Below are 14,422 nucleotides of genomic sequence, written 5' to 3'. Positions count from 1 at the left end.
CTTGTGAAACAGTAATGAACCTTAATATTTAAAGAAACCATTCAACAGGGGCCCGCAGTGTGCCCGAGCCATGCGTCTCTCCTGGGAGTGATGCGGTGGCTTGGGCGCGCGCTCCCCCAAACGGTCTGCCTGCTGCCTCCCCCTCAGCTGTGGGGCTGCTGGGTGGGAGGAGGCATGCAGACTCCTCAGAGGCCCTGCAGAGTGTCCTGTCTTGGCCCGGCCCGCTGCTGTGGGCCCCAGGCGCCCGACTGGCTTGCTCCGCCGCTGTCCCTGTCTCCTGTTACTGCTGGTTTCCTTGTGTTGGCTGGGCCCCGGCCACCACAGGCTCCCCAGCAGAACCCCAGGCTGACATTTCTCTAGATAGAAAGTGACATACAATTAATACTTCTCAACTGTGACGCATTGATGAAAAGCACCTTCGGAAGCGAACCTGATGTTGCTTCTGGAGAGCGTCTTCTGCACTAATCGCCATCTCTTCTCTTTGCTAATAGAGGATTCGAGGTCGGAAAGCAACGTTGGACGAGATCCAGACAGTGCATTCGGAGCATCACACGTTACTATATGGAACCAGCCCGCTGAACCGGCAAAAGCTTGACAGCAAGAAATTGCTAGGTACAGTGTCCGGCGGATCACATGATTCTGTTTTTTCTTGATTCATAATTTGTAACTATTTCTTTAACCATGATGTGTACATGATATTGTATTTCTCTGTGTAGTAGGCAAAGGCGGAAGATTTTGGCTTAAGTTTGGGGAAGAAGGCGTATAGTCCATTGCAAGGACTTTCCAGGTTCCCCTCTAATATCAAGGCTTTAAGCAAATCTAATTTCTGCTTTAAACCTTTCCTATGCATCTTTAGGGACTAGAAACTTTCTCTTCATATAAAAGCTGCAAGTTTCCCTGAATTCGATGGATGAGATGGGAATTGCCCTGTGATTATGGCAATAAATAGTCATCTCTGAATACATACATGCACTGCGTGGATGCGGTTTGCTGTGCATAATTTTATCGGCTTCAGCTGGTACAGTAGCAGCGGCCGTTCTTGGACTGCGATAGCTTGATCGCAGTAGTGCAGGCTTTAATGACTTCAAGATGGGATTACTGCAGTGCAGTCCGTGTGGGGCTTCCCTTGTCCTTGATCGGGAAGCTGCACTTAGTGCAGAGTGTTGTAGCCCAACTGCCGATGCAAATGAAACACTGTCAGCACAGAAACACCTCACTCAGAGAGCTGTGCCAGCTGCCAGTTTGTTACCAGGTCAGATTGAAAGTGTTGGTATATAACAGCTTGATGCCAGCCTACCACATATAGATATGTTCACTCAGCTGCTTTGATCTACAGAATTGGCACTTTTACGAATTCATTCCACACGTGCAAGGAATTGATATTTCATTGTGGCATCCCCTACGCTATGGAACTCCCTGCCCTTTGATATTAGGCAGGGACATTTGTTGTATTGTTTTTGGCACCTGCTAAAAAACTTTAAAACATGCCTACCTCTGAACATGTAAATTGGACATGGATTTTAATGTGCAGCCGTATTTTATCATGTATATACCTACAACTACTGATTTCTATTATGTGTATGTCCAAAATGGCTGGGTAAGCTGGTTTTTACCATCTGATTTGATTGGTTTTCTTAACGTACGTGCTATACAAACTGCTTCATTGATTAATCATGTGAAATAAATGAATAAATCTATTCGGTGTAAAGGACCTGGTTGTGGCATACAGCTTCTCCAAAGTGAATGGGGACGAAGTGTGCCCATGGAGGACATGTTCGCTTCCTGCTTTGTGTGTTTTATTATTTTCTCCTCCATCCCTCTCTTTACAGGTCCCCTTACGCCGAAGATGTATGCCGTCCTCCCATGTGGTGGAATCGGGGTGAGTATGTTGCCGTCAAAGCAATTTGCCAGTCAGCGGTTGATGCTTAGGGAAGGGAAGGGATGACGTGGTCCCTCTCACGATCTGATGAAACACTTCTTTGTACTTTTTCACACGTTACGTTTTTTCCAGGAACTACTAAATAGGAGCCCACCTTTCCTTGGTAAATCACTTTGCGGGCAAGTTTTATTCAAACTCGGCCCTCCGGATGTTTTGGGACTACAACTCCCATCATCCCTAGCTAACAGGGACAGTGGTCAGGGATGATGGGAGTTGTAGTCCCAGAACATCTGGAGGGCCGAGTTTGCCTATGCCTGCTTTAGGATGTTAGCTCTCTCTTTCTTCCTGGTTTTTAGAATTTAAAAATCGGGGTGGGGAGGAGAAGAAACAAACCCTGATCCTGTTTTTTTTTTGTGTGTGTGTGTTTTCTTAAACACAAAAAGTAAATTGAGAACAAAAATGTGGCAAATAGAGATGAATCAAAAGGTGTGTTGAGGTGTTCACCTTGACACATGGGCATGCTGTAGCTGTGAACAGGGAGCAAAGGCACACAGGTAGGCCCTGACTTTGGCGTCCCTGTGTGCATTGCCCCCCGTGCTCAGTCCCCGGGAAGATCTGCAAGGGGACTGTACTTGCATTCACTTGAACGTGAGAAGAACTCTGTGCGATCGGGGACACTGATCAAACAGGGTCCCTGATCGCTCGGAGGAGTCTATTCATGTTCCAGTGAACATGAGCAGAAACTCCCTGCAGACTTTCCCATGCAACCACAGAGTTTTAGGAGCTGATGTGCAGGAGGACATTGGGGGAGGGACTTGTGTGTGCATCCCTGCTCCTTGTCCACAGTTCAAGCATGTTCAGATGAATGACTGATCATGCTTAAGACGTTAAACAAAGCATTGGCAGCAACACCCAATTCGAGCTGACTGTACATTCCCGCAGTGAATTTTGCTGCAAACCTCCGTCTGCAAACCTAGCTGGGCCTCAGCAAAGGCTCACTGCTGCCATTCCGTGTGTGTGTGGAGTGTGTGCCTTTCCTTTAGGCCCCATTCCCTTGCCGCCAAACCAAGGCAATCTGAACGATCCTGCTCTTCTCCCCTCTTGCAGCCCTTAGCTTCTGCCAATGCTTTGCTCTGTACCTTCCACGGCAGGTTGACATCGACACAGTGTGGAATGAGATGCACTCGTCCAGCGCGGTCCGCATGGCTGTTGGCTGCTTGGTGGAGCTGGCCTTTAAAGTGGCGTCTGGGGAGCTTAAGGTAAGTCGGGCCCAATGAATGTGCAGTTTCTCCATGTTGCAGCCCTTGGCCTTCCTCTCCCCTACCTCTAATTCTTGTTCCCAAGCACAGCTGGTAGGACATGGGAGAATTATTCTCATGTGAACCTTGCTTGGTTCCAGCTCACTTTGGCTGCTGCAGTGTGTACAAAAATCCCAGTGATTTAAGCTGTTTGTTCTGAGCTTGGGCAGAATGTCAATCAGCTCTGATAAGAAGCAGCTTCTGAAAGAGCCCATGTAAGCACTGATATCTCAGCATGTATAGAATGCCCATTGGTTGGAAGTTGGTTTTCCTTTAGGCATCTTGGTGTGCATCTTTTCCCCGAATCCCATTTTTGCTGCACTCCACGATCTTATTCTGTGAGTGGAGGGATGGCAGACCCAACTTTGGGTACCAAAATCAATGGGCTTTTTTATCCCAGGTTTACATCCCACTTTTATTCCACGTTTACATACCCTTCTGAAGCTCACTGTTGTGGCTTAGGACTGACCACCATTTCTCAGCCTAGCCTACCTCATAGGGTTGCTAGGAAGATAAAGTGTGTGTGTGTGCACGCGCGCGCGCGCACACACACACACACACACACACACACACACACACACTGTGTTCACTACCCTGAGGTCCTCGGAGGAAAGTGTCATGAATCAGAACAAAAAAGCAAAGATTAATACATGTGTGAACTTGTGCGTGTGTGTATTTTCCTTCTTGCAGAATGGATTTGCTATTATCCGGCCACCAGGTCATCATGCAGAGGAATCCACAGCCATGTGAGTGTGTAGCATAAATGAGGAGGAGGAGGGATATATGTGATTAACTAGAAACAAACAAATCCTCCTCTTTTAAAAACAATGGATTAGATGAGATGGGGTGCTTTTCTCACTGCATGAATACTATTTTATGTGTGTTTCTCCCTGTTGGTGTCATATAAGCTGCTTTGGTTTGAAATCCTGTCCTCTCTATTTGAGTGTGGTTCTCATCATGGAATTAAGCACGTCTCTTTCAGGGCTTGGGGATGCAGGTGGCGCTGTGGGTTAAACCACAGAGCCTAGGATTTGCCGATCAGAAGGTCGGCAGTTTGAATCCCTGCGACAGGCTGAGCTCCCGTTGCTTGGTCCCTGCTCCTGCCAACCTAGCAGTTCAAAAGCACGTCAAAGTGCAAGTAGATAAATAGGTACCACTCCGGCAGGAAGGTAAACGGTGTTTCTGTGTGTTGCTCTGGTTCGCCAGAAGCAGCTTAGTCATGCTGGCCACATGACCCAGAATCTGTACGCCGGCTCCCTTGGCCAATAAAGCGAGATGAGCACCGGAGCCCCAGAGTCGTCCACGACTGGACCTAATGGTCAGGGGTCCCTTTACTTTTCAGGGCTTCTTAGGGGAGCGTCCAACTAGTCTTTCCTGCCTATCTGGGACTGAGATTCCTTGCATCTGTGGAGGAGGGTATTCTGAGCGGGTTACTTCCTCCGACTAGATCCGAGGAGCAGGGCTATGCAAATTTGCCAAGCTTTGCCCATTTATTTTTTTGTGTAGGAGAAGCCCACCTCCTCCACCCCATCCCCCTTTAATTCCACTTATGCCTGCACCAACACAATTCTTTAAAGAGGCTGCTGAGTTACTGCTGCACTGAGTGTAATTGGGAGTTTTTCTATCCTCCTTCCCTGTGGATTAGGTAGTTCAGAAAAGAAAGGAGCCAGACCAAACCTTGGAGTTGGATTCGGACTTAGAATTTCTGCTGGAATCAATGTGAAACGTTGGTCACGTTGACTAGCTTAAGTCCCATTGATTTCAGTGGGATCATGGTCTCAAAATATAGCAACGATTAACTTGCATTACTGCTTCTGGGAGATACAGTATCTTAGTTGAATGGGCATGCCCGAGTCCATGAGTGTGGTGGTCAAGCCTGCTATCTGTGCTGTTGCTTTCCTGCCCACTCTTCTCTTGATACTGGGCATGGTGTTTATTATAAAAAAAAGCGAGTGGCAAAGCTGTTGTATATTTTTATAGTAAGCAAAGTCTGGTATCTGGGCCAGTGTAAACACTTTAGTGGTGAACAGGATGTGATGGGATTGTGGAATGCTCCATGTGCATGGTGTTAAATTTTTTCAAAAAGCATTCTTTGGTTACGCGTTTTAGGAAGTTTTTCCTAACGTGTAGCTGATTGCAACCCATTCTCCCCCTCACTCCACAAACAAGTGAATGAAGCAAAGTAATCCTCAACATCATCATCATCATCATCATACCTGACATTTCTGATAATACCTTTCTCCCCTTTCATTTCCCAGGGGCTTCTGCTTCTTCAACTCTGTTGCCATTACTGCCAAGCTCCTCCAGCAAAAGCTTGCCATTAGCAAAATCCTCATCGTGGACTGGGTAAGGGTCTCTCACTCTGCGCCTGAAGCTGCTTAGGCTTGGATCGTTGCGTCCTTATTGGCTAACATCTTTCCTGGTCCTGAAAGGTCTTCATTGGCTCCCAGTACATTTGTGAGCACAATTCAGAGTGTTGGTGCTGACCTTTCAAGCCTTAAACTCCCTCATTGCGAGAAGCAAAGCTACAGGGAACCAGGCAGAGGGCCTTCTCGGTAGTGGCGCCCACCCTGTGGAATGCCCTCCCATCAGATGTCAAAGCGATAAACAACTACCTGACATTTAGAAGACATCTTAAGGCAGCCCTGTTGAGGGAAGTTTTTAATGTGTGATATTTTAGTGTATCTTTGGTTTCTATGGAAGCCGCTCAGAGTGGCTGGGGAAACCCAGCCAGATGGGCGGGGTACAAATAATAAATTACTATTATTATTATTATTAAACGACCTCGGTCCTGTATACCTGAAGGAGCATCTCCACCCCCATCGTTCAGCCCGGACACTGAGGTCCAGCTCCGAGGGCCTTCTGGCGGTTCCCTCGCTGCGAGAAGTGAAGTTACAGGGAACCAGGCAGAGGGCCTTCTCAGTAGTGGCGCCTGCACTGTGGAATGCCCTCCCAGCAGATGTCAAGGCAATAAACGGCTATTTTACTTTTAAAAGACAACTGAAGGCGGTCCTGTTTAGGGAAGTTTTTAATGTCTGACGCTGTATTGTTTTTGATATTCAGTTGGAAGCTGCCCAGAGTGGCTGAGGAAACCCAGCCAGATGGGTGGGGTACAAATAATAAATTTTTATTTTATTTTATTTTATTTTATTTTATTTTATTTTATTTTATTTTATTTTATTTTATTTTATTTTATTTTATTTTGATTTATTTATTTATTTATTTCATTCTGCTCTGGCAGGATATCCATCATGGCAATGGCACCCAGCAGGCATTCTACAGTGACCCCAACGTGCTCTATGTTTCTCTGCACCGCTACGACAATGGCAATTTCTTCCCAGGCAGTGGAGCTCCTGAAGAGGTGAGTGCACACCTTTATTCATCTCTGGTGCTTGTTTTTGCAATAATCAAGATGTTGGTGATGAATCTAGCTTGAAATCCCTCTCTAGGTGTTTTTTTTTTAAAAAAACCACCCTCTTTTTATTTTTATTTTTTTTATAATAACTTTTATTGATTTTCCATTTTATAATATTTAAACACATCCTCATCATCCACTTTACTTCTTTTGCTCTAAAGAGCTTAGCGACTCCCCTCCTTCCCGCCCCTTGGTTTTCCAAATTCATCTTTCTATCATAGCATTTATACATTTTCCCATTTACATTTCACTCATTCAAAATTTCACAATTGTTAAATAAATATAAAAAGTAGAAACAACTGTCGTTACAAGTCTTCTTGCAACCCTGCTAGTGCTGTTAATTGCTTACAATGGTCCTTCAAATATTGTATAAATTTACTCCAGTCTTTTTGAAATGCTTGATCACGCTGGTTTCAGATTTTCCCCACCAGCTTCGCCAGTTCCTAAAACCACCCTCTTTTTAACTCCCTGAAGCATTCATAGATGCATCAGTAAAGGATGCGAAAGCAGGGCGCAAACAGAGGTTGCTTTGCGACCAAGAAATCTACACTGGCTCCTATAAGGAGTTGCATCAGAATGCACCTAAAGCAGCTCTGTAAAGGAGGGAAGGATTTCAGGAAGAAAGAGAGAAGGTTTATCCCCCAAGAACAGTTTGAACCCCAATTGAGAGAATATTTTAATCAGTTAACTCCGCCATTTTGTTCACGGAAAGGTTTTGTAGTCCAGGAAATAGCTTGGGGCGGGCAAAGGTTGGTACGTTGCCGAGGGTGCAGAATTCACAGAAATCCATGCATGTATAAGTGTCCTGTCTCTTCTGACCCCAATCATTTGAGACGGACTGGCATTTTCTCCAGCAGGCGTCCTGCATCCTGCTGCCCTTGCCCCCCTCTCTCTTTTGCTTCTCTGTTGTGCTTCTGCATTCTCTCTGGGGTCCATCTGCATGCAAGTTCTCCCTCCCCCTCAGCCTCAGATGTATGCCAGTGTCCCTTTGCCCCTTCCCACTGGCAGCTCGGTGCATGATCCAGCCTGCGAATAAGAGCCAGCATTTGTGACTTACGAGGCTTCTCTCTTCCAGGTTGGCAGCGGGATGGGTGTAGGTTACAACGTCAACATTGCCTGGACTGGTGGAGTGGACCCTCCCATTGGTGACGTGGAGTATCTGACTGCCTTCCGGTAGGCCTGCTGGCATTCACTCTCCCTAACTGGGAGTGGGGCTTTCTCTGCCAGGGGTGCCCACATACTGGGTTTCTGCACTGAGAGGGTTTCCCCCTTAAGGGTTTTGTGTGCATCAGCAAACTTCAGCGTTCTGACAGGCCTGCCACTGACTGCTCCTTTTATGCGGGTGGTGCTGTTATGATCAAGGGATGCGGGCCATGCTGTGGTCTAAACCACTGAGCCTCTTGGGCTTGCTGATCGGAAAGTCGGTGGTTTGAATCCCCATGGCGGAGTGAGCTCCCGTTGCTCGGTCCCAGCTCCTGCCAACCTAGCAGTTCGAAAGCACACCAGTCCAAGTAGATAAATAGGTACCACTGTGGTTGGAAGGTAAACAACGTTTCCGTGCGCTCTGGCTTCTGTCACAGTGTTCTTTTGCACCCGTAGCAGTTTAGTCCTGCTGGCCGCATGACCTGGAAAGCTGTCTGTGGACAAACGCCGGCTCCCTCGGCCTGAAAGCGAGATGAGCGCCACAACCCCATAGTTGCCTTTGACTGGACTTAACCGTCCAGGGGTCCTTTACCTTTTAACTTTTACCTGTTATGATCACATAAGGGATCAGCACGTGGAAAATTACAATCGCTATTAGGTACACAGGGTAGAAATAATTATCAATTCACTTCTAATTTGTATACTGCCTTTCTTTATTGGTATACGCAAGGGGGTGTACAAGCTGAAGAAAAAACAAAATACCCAGCATAAGACCACACACCTTACAACAACATGATCCAATACAAAGAAGTCGTAATAAAAACATAACTTTAAACATATCAAAGTAATATTCAATATTCCATTATATTATCATAGTGCACAATAAAATATCAGCAAGCAATAATTAAGCAGAAATTCTCTCTTTAGTAATCACCATAACCTATAATCAATAAAAATAACAGCAAGTTGCAACATGTAAAATACCACGACACATACAAAACCATGCAAAAGGATCCAATTGAGAAACAGAGACACACAACTTATTTTAAAAACAACAACTCCTGAACTCCTCTCCTCAGCTGCTTCTGCTGTTTTTAAAGTCATGGTCTGGGAAAGAGTCTTAGGGCTGGAGGGTGGAGCAAGGCTGTGAACTGCCCTGAGATTTACAGTTATACAAATTTAATAAATAATAAAATAAAATAATAAAGCAGGTGGGAAAAGCCATTGCCTGATGGCCCACACAGTCTCTCTCCTCTCAGAAGTCTGGTCCTTCCCTTGTCACTGGCTTCCCCCAAACTGGTGCTCTCCACACATTTTGGACCATAACTCCCATCATCCACGACCCCATTAGCCATGCTGGTTGAGGATGCTGGGAGCTCAAGTCTAGAATTTCTGGAGGGTACCAGGTTGTGGGAGGCTGACCTATCCTAGCCAGCACCTTTTTGATCCAAGTCTAGGTAGGGAGACATCCAGGAGGAAGTTGCTGTTGGGGCTAGAAAGCAGCAGACCTTTCTGTCCCCTTCCATGATAATCTCACAACCCCCTGACACAATAATAATAATAATTTATTATTTATACCCCGCCCATCTGGCTGGGCTTCCCCAGCCACTCTGGGCGGCTTCCAAAAGAATATTAGAATACTGTAATACATCAAACATTAAAAGCTTCCCGAAACAGGGCTGCCTTCAGATGTCTTCTAAAAACCTGGTAGTTGTTGTTTTCTTTGACATCTGGTGGGAGGGTGTTCCACAGGGAAGGCGCCACTACCAAGAAGGCCCTCTGCCTGCTTCCCTGTAACTTGGCTTCTCGCAGTGAGGGAACTGCCAGAAGGCCCTCGGTGCTGGACCTCAGTGTCCGGGTAGAACGATGGGGGTGGAGACGCTCCTTCAGAGATGGGTGTTAGATTGAGTCAGTGTGTTGGGGAAATGAGAAAAGCAGGAAGGTGAGCATGTCTAGAATTTCCCCTGTCAATAGGATAGGGCAGGGCTGGCGCTGGTGCTGCCGTGTTTCCTCCTAAGAGATCTCTGAGGGCTGTTTTGTGTCTTCCCAGGACTGTGGTGATGCCAATAGCCAATGAGTTCTCCCCAGACGTGGTCCTCGTTTCTGCTGGCTTCGATGCTGTGGAGGGACACCTGTCCCCACTGGGTGGATATTCTGTCACGGCCAAATGTGAGTGTGGGTCATGTGGGGGGGGGAGCCCCCCTCGCCTCAGTTTGTAAATAGAACGAGCCATTCACATAGAGCAATGGTTCCCAATTGGGGGTGTGCGGTCACCAGGGGGTCCGCGTAACCCACCCAGGGGGTCTGTGGCACCATTCACATGCCAAAAACTACCATAGAGATACCAAAATTTTCAAATACAACAGGTCCATGGCTTGACTTAGGAAAAACAGGAGGTCTGAAGTACTTAGCTAATTGGGAACCACTGCCTAGGGCTGGGCAATATATAGCTATATCATCTAAAACCGGTTTGAGGTTCATGTCGTGATAATTGTTTCATAGTATTTGAGCTGGCAATATATTGCGAATCACAATGTGTGTAAGGGTTAGGCTATATCTGATTTTTAACATCTCAATAACTCACCAGCTAAACACTACAATGTTATCAGCAGCTAAGCCTCACAATATCACCAGCTAAACCTCACACTATCACCAGCTAAACATTGCAATCTGCCACAATGTCTGAATAAGGATGGAGGTATACAGAGGCGAACAGGACAATGTCCAGGCAACCGCTACTACTTAGGAGTCCAAAAAGATAAATGACAATATTATCAATCATCATACACTCAGTTTCATCAGCAGGCAAGCCAAAATGCATCCCAACGGCCACAGAATTGTACCCAGAATTGCACAGGACCAGTGGCCTGATTCAACATAAGGCAGCTTCTAGCCCTCCTATATGCTGAACGGTTGTGCTCTGAGCCATTCTGGGCCTATGTTTCTATGCTAGAGATTGTCCCTGGGACTTTATGCATGCATACACTGCCAGTGACCTATGGCCCCTTTGTACTTGCACTAGCTGGAGTTCCAACTCGCCTATTATTTATCCATTCAAGCCGCTTAGCCCCCACCTCCCCAATATTTTGAGGTAGCCTATGAATGCAAGTCAAAAGTGGATAATGGCTTACTGGCCACCTGCCTTGCTATGAATGGCTTGTTAAATTCTGAGGGCCACTGTTTTAGATTTCAAGGTGAGCGTTAGCGGCCTCCTCCAGTCCCTCGAACTGAGGGAGAAGGAGGAGTACTGCATCTCAATCAGAAAACGATGGTTTTTCCATCTTTCTGGTTTTTCTGTTGTTGTCTTCTTCCCGGCCACACAGGTTTTGGGCACCTGACCAAGCAGCTGATGAAGCTGGCGGGCGGGCGTGTCGTCCTGGCGCTGGAAGGGGGTCACGATCTGACAGCCATCTGCGATGCCTCCGAAGCCTGCGTTTCCGCCTTGCTTGGCCTTGAGGTGAGTGCAGCTGGCACGGGGGGAGAAGCAGTCCCGAAGCCTCAACCTGCTGGCTTGGGACGATGCCCAAAGCTTTTGGGCAATCTTTGGCCGAGGTTCTGAAAAGAGGTCTGGCACTCATTTGCTTCGTGGGGTGGGAAAGGCAGAGAAAGGCATGTCTGTCCTGGCACATGAATGCCCGCCAGTTTCTGTTTATATATGCATTCGGACGTCTGCCCTGCTGATGGCACCTCCACAAGGCCCAGCTGGAAATCGGTGCAGCTTGTCCACTTCGGTGGCCGAAAACAGGGAGCTGTGTGTTTGACTGCTGCAGTTTAGGACACAGCCAAAAATTGCATGGAGAAAAAAGATTGTGCAGTGCCACTTAGTGTTTTATGGGAGTAGGTGAGGACAGGCCCCTGCCCCAAAGAGCTTGCAAGTCTAAAGGTTTTCCAGCTTGATGAAAAGGCCTCTGCCTGAGGTGTTGTTATGTGTTGTTTTTAAACCTATACTAGTACAGTGGTGGGATGCGAGTGGCGCTGTGGGTAAAACCTCAGCGCCTAGGACTTGCCGATCGCATGGTCGGCGGTTCGAATCCCTGCGGCGGGGTGCACTCCCGTCGTTCGGTCCCAGCGCCTGCCAACCTAGCAGTTCGAAAGCACCCCTGGGTGCAAGTAGATAAATAGGGACCGCTTACCAGCGGGAAGGTAAACGGCGTTTCCGTGTGCTGCGCTGGCTCGCCAGATGCAGCTTGTCACGCTGGCCACGTGACCCGGAAGTGTCTGCAGACAGCGCTGGCTCCCGGCCTATAGAGTGAGATGAGCGCACGACCCTAGAGTCTGTCAAGACTGGCCCATACGGGCAGGGGTACCTTTACCTTTTTTTAGTACAGTGGTACCTCTGGTTACGTACTTAATTCGTTCCGGAGGTCTGTTCTTAACCTGAAACTGTTCTTAACCTGAAGCACCACTTTAGCTAATGGGGCCTCCTGCTGCCACTGCGTGATTTCTGTTCTCATCCTGAAGCAAAGTTCTTAATCTGAGGTACTATTTCTGGGTTAGCGGAGTCTGTAACCTGAAGCGTATGTAACCCGAGGTACCACTGTATGGGTTTGTGACATTTTTTAAGCTATTTATATTTCTGTAAATTGCCTTGGGAGATGTATTTTGAAGGAGATATCACAAATTAAAACAATAATGGGAATAATTCAACATGGGGGTAGAGACAACCAAGGGAAGCAAAGGAGGAGGAGGTGGGCAGAGGTAAAAAGGGGAAGGATACGCCTTGTTTTGGGGCTGGCAGAGTTGCTCATTCAACACGGCAGTGGAGTGTGCCAGTGGAACAGAAAAACACCAGACAGTTCTAGGTAGGGTCAGTCCCTTTTCTGACCGTATAATGCAGTTCCACATCTTATAGGTTATATTACAATCCTTCAAGCAGCGTACAGACTCCTTACTGCTTTCCCAACACAGACTAAGCTCTGGCCAAGAGCAAACTTGCTTCAAACTCAAGTGTATTTATACTTTAGATTGTGCCGAGTCACTCTCACATGCTTGCTGACTCGCTCTTGCAGGTGCAGGACAAGCACCCTACCCCAAATTAACCAGCCCACCTATAACTTAACCCTTTCTTGTCCTTTTTCTCTGAATTCATAAACATTAACATGCTTTTCTTTCAGGTTATAAGTACTGACAGAAGGAGGAAGGGACCAAGGCAGGGGTGGGGGACCTGGGCGGCCTTCCAGATTTTGTTGGACTACAACTCCCATCAGCCTTGACTGTTGGCCATGCTGTCTGGCGGGGATGGGAGTCCAATAGCATCTAGAGAACTGCACAGGCCTCCCATTGCTGGTCTAAGGCTTCACAGGAAAGGAATCTCCATCAGGCCCTGCTCTTTGACCTTTCACCTGCGGCCTCCCCTCCCCTCCCCTCCCCTTAGCTTTGTGCTTTTGTTTCTTGCCTGCCTTTCCTTCCCCTTCTTCCCCACTCACAAGTTCCAGTCAGCTTTGAGTCCTCAGATCTTTCAGCGTAGAAACTGAGCGCTCTTTTTTCTCTCTCTCTCTCTGACACAGCTGGAACAGATGGATCAAGCTCTGTTGCGGCAGAAGCCCAATGCAAATGCTGTGGCCACACTGGAGAACGTCATTGAAATCCAGAGTAAGATTTTGTCGTATTTCTGATGCCAAATTAACAAAAAGATGGAATGTTGCAGATAGGGGTTTGCTAAAGCACTGACAGTTGTACCTTGGAAGTCAAATGGAATTCATTCCGGAAGTCCTTTTGACTTCCAGAACATTCGAAAACCAAAGCAAAGCTTCTGATTGGCTGCAGGAAACTCCTGCAGCCAATCAGAAGCCCCACCGGACGTTCGGCTTCCAAAAATAGTTTGCAAACCGGAACAGTCACTTCCAGGTTTGTGGCGTTCTGGAGCCAAAACATTTGGCAACTAAGCTGTTTGACTTCCAAGGTACGACTGTATTGATCCTCTCACTATGGCCCTAAGACGAGTGACAGCAGCGCCCTCTGTGGCCAATATGGGCTTGCTATTGTTCAGTGTATGGCAAGACTCTGAGGACAGTGTGTTTAAAGCTGTTCCCGCAAGTGATACCAAGGACAGAAGTTAAGTAAAGGTTGTAGCGTTAAACGTGTGCACCCACAACAGTTTCTCCAGCTTGCAAAAAGTTGATGACTCCTGCTATAGCCAGGTTTGGTTATAGTAGGAGATAGTGGTTGGGGAGTTCAGGGACTGTGTCCAAAGACTTTGCAAAAAAAAGGAGGAAGGCCGGCAGGCTTTTGTGCATAGATGGAAAGAGAGGTTGGAATCACTAGAGTGTTCTGGGAGGGCAGCTCCAGAAGTTCAAAGGGCACAGGCCATTCCTGCATGACACATTGCTCCTTTTCGTCTCAGGTAAGCACTGGAACTCAGTGAAATGTTCTGCAGCGATGGTCGGCTGCTCCTTGCTGGAGGCGCAGAAGGGTGAGGCAGAAGAGGCCGAGACGGTCAGTGCCATGGCGTCGCTGTCAGTGGACACAGAGCAGGGCAAAGCAGACGGTGATGTCCGGTACGTTCGCTCCTTCAGATCAGGGGGAAACCGTATCAGAGGGCGCAGGCATCTTATCACAAGTGTTTTCGGTCAAGGGTAATCAATGCGTTGCCCTGTGGAAGTACAAATCCCATCATCCCTAGCCAGTGGCCAATCTGGATGAAGGCTGGTGAGAGTCGGAGCCCAGCAACATCTGTAGGGCCACAGG

The 14,422-nt window shown here is 47.4% G+C and overlaps 1 protein-coding gene across 10 annotated transcripts in view; it reads left to right on the top strand.

Moving 5' to 3' along the window:
• HDAC5 (histone deacetylase 5) overlaps window positions 1-14,422 on the top strand; it is a 126,039-nt gene that overhangs the window by 102,115 nt on the left and 9,502 nt on the right. For all 10 annotated transcript variants that reach the window (XM_083469498.1, XM_083469503.1, XM_083469499.1 and 7 more), the window contains 11 exons: window positions 492-612; window positions 1,830-1,879; window positions 3,031-3,138; window positions 3,868-3,923; window positions 5,436-5,523; window positions 6,419-6,538; window positions 7,668-7,765; window positions 9,786-9,904; window positions 11,059-11,192; window positions 13,243-13,327; window positions 14,079-14,232. In XM_083469498.1, coding sequence (XP_083325624.1) covers window positions 492-612; window positions 1,830-1,879; window positions 3,031-3,138; window positions 3,868-3,923; window positions 5,436-5,523; window positions 6,419-6,538; window positions 7,668-7,765; window positions 9,786-9,904; window positions 11,059-11,192; window positions 13,243-13,327; window positions 14,079-14,232 — 1,133 coding nt within the window. The remainder of the gene's footprint in view (window positions 1-491; window positions 613-1,829; window positions 1,880-3,030; window positions 3,139-3,867; window positions 3,924-5,435; window positions 5,524-6,418; window positions 6,539-7,667; window positions 7,766-9,785; window positions 9,905-11,058; window positions 11,193-13,242; window positions 13,328-14,078; window positions 14,233-14,422) is intronic.

Source organism: Podarcis liolepis (genome assembly GCF_965112155.1).
Source record: "Podarcis liolepis genome assembly, chromosome: 13".
Taxonomy (NCBI): Eukaryota; Metazoa; Chordata; class Lepidosauria; order Squamata; family Lacertidae; genus Podarcis; species Podarcis liolepis.
This window is presented reverse-complemented; position numbering and strand designations above follow the sequence as displayed.